The following is a 4,944-nucleotide window of genomic DNA, read 5'->3' as shown; positions in this document are numbered from 1 at the left end:
TCTGGTACCTGCTCTGTGTGTTACATGTAACCTTATCCACCCCCACCTTCCAACCTCACGCCAACACATGACACCACACACAAGTCAGTGTGGCTGAACACAACTACAACGTAAGCTGTGCTAATTTTTGCCTCCCGCGTTAATTGTACTACCAGGTCGTCACTCTCTCCTAACTCTCACACAACCCTAACTCACGGCGCACTGTAGGTAAATGGATGACATGTCCTTACCTACTCTCTGCTCTGCAAATAGTCTGCTATGCTCACCACGTCACGAATTGGAGCTTCCAATCTTTAGTCCTTTAAACACACTTAAACGTACCGCCATCCTCGTGCAAACTTTCACTCAAAGCGACCTCCCAACCAAGAACATTCCCTATAGCCAAAAGGCTTCCTGCATCACCCATCCTCGATGCTCTCCACTCGTCACTTCGCGCCATTATTGTGAAGGAAACCCCCAGAACACCAACAACCCCCCCCCGCACCCGCCCGCCCCGCCCGACAACCCGCATCTCGCGAACCGCCACACAGGGTTTACCCCTAGAATCACACCACCGCCACTCAACCCACAACACTCACCGCCAACAACCATCCGAACCACTCACACACCGCTGGCCCCCTCCCGCTCCTGCTACCCCTTGTTTTCTCACCCACACCTTAGAAACCTCCTCCACTATCTTCTTTCACATGACTCGCCGTGACCCACCCATTTCTGCCCAGGAATGATTATCATCCCCCCATCCTCATCACATACAGGACACACTCTCACATGAACGACATTCGAGCAATAGAGCCGCCCAGCCCCACGCTAATTTTTTTTACTACACATGAACACTCTCTTCGGCTACACTAATAAACAAGCTGGCTTATTCATAACTGAACTTTCAACCACCCACCTAATCGGACAAAAAAATTCTCGATTCTAGACAAGCAGCACTCTTTTAACGCAACCCCCCCCTACGCTTGTGGGCCATCCATCTCACCACATCCACCAACACTCACCCTGTCATCACCGACTCTCACACCAGTTCACCCCCCCCACCCCACAATTCACACCGAGCTAAGTCATTCTCTTAGATAAAGCGGCGGCCATCGTTCTCACACTACACACACTCTCCCTTGGAATATTAACACCATTCTCATCTACTTTCTCCCTAATAAAAACAAAAGAATTCATCCCCCGTCACTAATACGCTCCTCAAACTCTCCAGTTTTTTACCCACTCTTGACACTCACTCACTCACCACTCACCACTATCGCGCCTGATCATATACTCCGTAACCTGATCATACTCTTGATCATACCTACCTATTCATATACTACTACTCACCACTCTAGTTACTTATACAAGATATCGGTATTCGACGTAAGAAGTAACGCCATCATGTTCCTGAACTCCATATGTTCTGCGCTGAGGTCAATCTGTCGGCAAGTCTAACTATATACACCCGTACAAGTTCACCGCGCCGCGCCCGCATTTACAGTGTTTTCCTTAATTTTATCACAACGGCTTGCCTTGGCTCCCGCAGAAGCTACCGCTTCCATCCATGCACTCATGAAAATGTTTCATTCGTTGACTCAGCACCGTAATTTACACAGTGCCATATTTCTTCTACTTTGTCTCCCCTGAACATTGGCTGATCTGACATACTTTCAGATTTTTAACTGCCTCATTTTACTTACTTATCTTTCAAACTTTAGGGATGTACATTCTAACTTGATTTTACAACGATTAAATAAAACCTCTTAGAATTGCACATGCAGCTACATTAATTTATTCAAGTGTGTAACCCAACCGATCTTGAGTTCGCAGTCAAACAGAGTAGCCGGCCAATAGCGTGATTCAGACCAGGCTGGACGCACTTTACATAGCCGTTTCTAACCAAAACTGTTTTCTTTGTTCGTCATGTATACCCCGCCCCAGGCCGGCTTAGCATCCTTGCTGTTAAGGGACGAAGTGTCGCTACGATGGCCTCCCGTGCGATGAACGTACTCACCGTAAACTCGGCTACTGCACTCCGGTTTGGTCATACCGCGCGGACGTTTCTTACACATTAAAGAAGTAAGTTAAACATCTCTGCCACCCAGACTTGAATCTCATCTAATCCATACCATATAAAGTCAGTGCTTCTCCTGGCCAAAAAGGTCTCTGAGGTGGGAAAATTTTTTTGGTGTGTTTGTGTGTTTTGAGGTCCTAGCAAAGCGAGCACCGCAGAAATTTTTGAAAAAATGGTGCAATTTTGTGCATTCTATTTCTAATCTATATTTCGATTGTAGTTCAATAAAGTGTAGTTGTATCCCCTGCGACGAAGTCGACGGGGATACTATGGTTTCATGTCTCCCCAGCCGCCGCCGCCGACAATTTCTCTTCCGCTCTTTAAATCGACCCCTAATTGACCTAGCGCTACCAAACTTGGTATACTTACACATTTTGGGAAGAAGATGAGCAGCGTACCAAAACCAGCTCACTGCGACCTTTATTTGACCTTTACCTTGACCTTGATCATATTTCCCTTCCACTCTCTAACTCGGCCCCTAATTGACCTAGCGCTACCAAAACCAGGTCACTACGACCTTTATTTGACATTGACCTTGACCTTGACCTTCATCATATTTCCCTTCCGCTCTATAACTCGGCCCCTAATTGACCTAGCGCGACCAAACTTCGTATACTTACACATCTTTGGGAGAACACAGGGAATACATGTAGTTGGCGACAACTGCCCTTTCTAGTTTATTTATGGAAGAACATTGATTTTCGTCAGCGAGGCGGTGTTTTGGACAAATTTCTGTACTGAAAATTTGAGCGAAGCGGCCCGCCTCGCTCATGTCAATTAATGCAGGGGAAACACTGTAAAGTAATGAATCCTATTTAACCTAATATTAATTCGAGCCAAGTTTCTAGGCAGAAATCTCTGTGCCTTAAGGCCTCAAGTAGTAATTTTTGCATTGTTTATATGTAATTAATGTGTCGGTTGTGATGCACTTTAACTGTGTGGAATATTATATATTAACAGTTTGCTGTGCAAAGGCTTGTACGTAGCTGTGTAATGTATCTAATTCATGGGGATATAGTTTTAAAAATAACCACTAGCGTAACTAATTTATATTCGATCTGATTAGACTGAAAAATTCTATATGAAATGATTTTTCCACGCAGATTGGAGTTGTGTGTACAGTTTATGGGGTTATTGCTGTCCACAGAGTGGATAACGCCGTGTGCCGTTACATTGCAGAAGTACAACAATGATTGGTGGATCGGTAGGCTGGTTAAAGAAGGTTGTGATGTGGGATTCATCCCAAGTCCCCTTAAGCTGGAGAACCTGCGGCTGTCACATTCGCAGCCACGATCCACCAAGATATACTCAACCAAAGCAAACTCTTCATCGAATCTCGGAGGCTTAGCTAATGACATTCTAAATTCGAAATCTCCAAGTTCCCGAGGATCGACGCCTCCCACTCCAGGTGGGTGGGTGCATGGCAGCAGACAGGTGGCTGCAAGTGCTAGAATGTGCCCATGCAGTAACAACAAATAATATATATTGAAACAAAACTATTTGTTAACATATTTTACAACGAAAATAGGCAGAAAAGGTTATATAGCATCCTGGAATATTTTTTTCGATCTCCTGGAAACTCAATGATGTTGTATTGAAAATATGTAGTGATTGTGATGATAGCGTTGATGTGTCATCAACGCTAATATGCATTTTTCTTTGTGCAAATGTGTGGCCTTAACCTGTGTAGAAAATCCCAGGCTGGATAAATGAAGATTTATTTTACCATTTTTTCCCCTACTCAACCAATGTAGACAAACTCCAAATCCCAATGTCTAACGGTAGACAGAGTTAGTATATATTACATATTCCTGTAGTATACCAGAGTTTAGTGAATGGCAGAAGTATTGATGTGGCTTTATTATTTTCTCAAATCAAGCTGTTGGAAAACTAGTATTGTGAGGCAATATCTTTTCTCACTAAGTGCAGTGTTCAACTGTTGCTGTTGTTGTTAGATGCCAGCTAGGACAAGGTGCAATGGAGGTCAATTAGTAATCAATGTACTAACTAACAGGCGTAGTAGCGGACAATGAATCAGCTAGGAGTAGTGATGCAAATCAATAATTGAGGGTATATAATTATGCTACTACTGTAGGCCACAATGGCAATGTCAGTGTGTATGTGGAACATCTATCTCCCTAGCAGAACACTCAGTACGTGCAACTATAGACATTTGTTCCAGTCAGTTACCATCGCACAAAGGTGGTACGTTAACGGTATTATTATAGACTAATACTATCAATATTAACAGGCATGGACTCTGACCAAAATGGCACGGACACCATGGGTGGAATGGGAGGAGACGATAGCGACAGTCTTGGAAACTCCAAGGGAAACATAACCAAGGGAAATATCACACCTGCCAAAGAGAAGCGGAAACCTTTCTTCAAGAAGGTGAGAGGAAGGATTATTTATAGTCCAAGCATCTGCATATAGCTATGTTGAACATCTATAGCTATTTATCTGTATTCACGAAATATTTAAAGTTAAAGTGTGTGTGCAGGTGTGTGCTGCATCATTGCCTTTGCTAATAATAATAAATGGAGTTCATACAGAATTGTGTACAGTAGTGCAGTGTTAGCATGAACGCTATGTATATTGATTATAATGACATTACAAGTATACATTAGGTTCATGCTATTAGTGCAAGGCTGGCCTCGATCAGTCCACTTGACCATGTGTATTAAGGAGGATTATTGGACATTACACACAAACCGCAGTCATTTGTCAACCAAAGATGTTGCCTAAAAGTGTTTAAGCATTACCCGTTGACCCATTGGTTCTTAGTTCAACTAGCGCTCGTAGGGTCTATGTCCCCCCTAACCTCTGTTTCACCTGGCTCGTTTAGCTATTTCTGACTAACCCTAACCCTAACCCTAACCCTATAT

The 4,944-nt window shown here is 43.6% G+C and overlaps 1 protein-coding gene across 1 annotated transcript in view; it reads left to right on the top strand.

The window, feature by feature from the left end:
- Positions 1-2,013: 2,013 nt before the first annotated feature.
- Positions 2,014-4,944, top strand: part of LOC106807731 (voltage-dependent L-type calcium channel subunit beta-2-like) — a gene marked incomplete at its 5' end in the record, with an annotated part of 8,959 nt that continues 6,028 nt past the window's right edge. The window contains 3 exon segments of the mRNA XM_014810171.1: positions 2,014-2,061; positions 3,236-3,464; positions 4,308-4,450. Coding sequence (XP_014665657.1) covers positions 2,014-2,061; positions 3,236-3,464; positions 4,308-4,450 — 420 coding nt within the window.

This window comes from Priapulus caudatus, unplaced genomic scaffold (assembly GCF_000485595.1).
Source record: "Priapulus caudatus unplaced genomic scaffold, Priapulus_caudatus-5.0.1 Scaffold231, whole genome shotgun sequence".
NCBI classification, from domain to species: Eukaryota; Metazoa; Priapulida; class Priapulimorpha; order Priapulimorphida; family Priapulidae; genus Priapulus; species Priapulus caudatus.
This window is presented reverse-complemented; position numbering and strand designations above follow the sequence as displayed.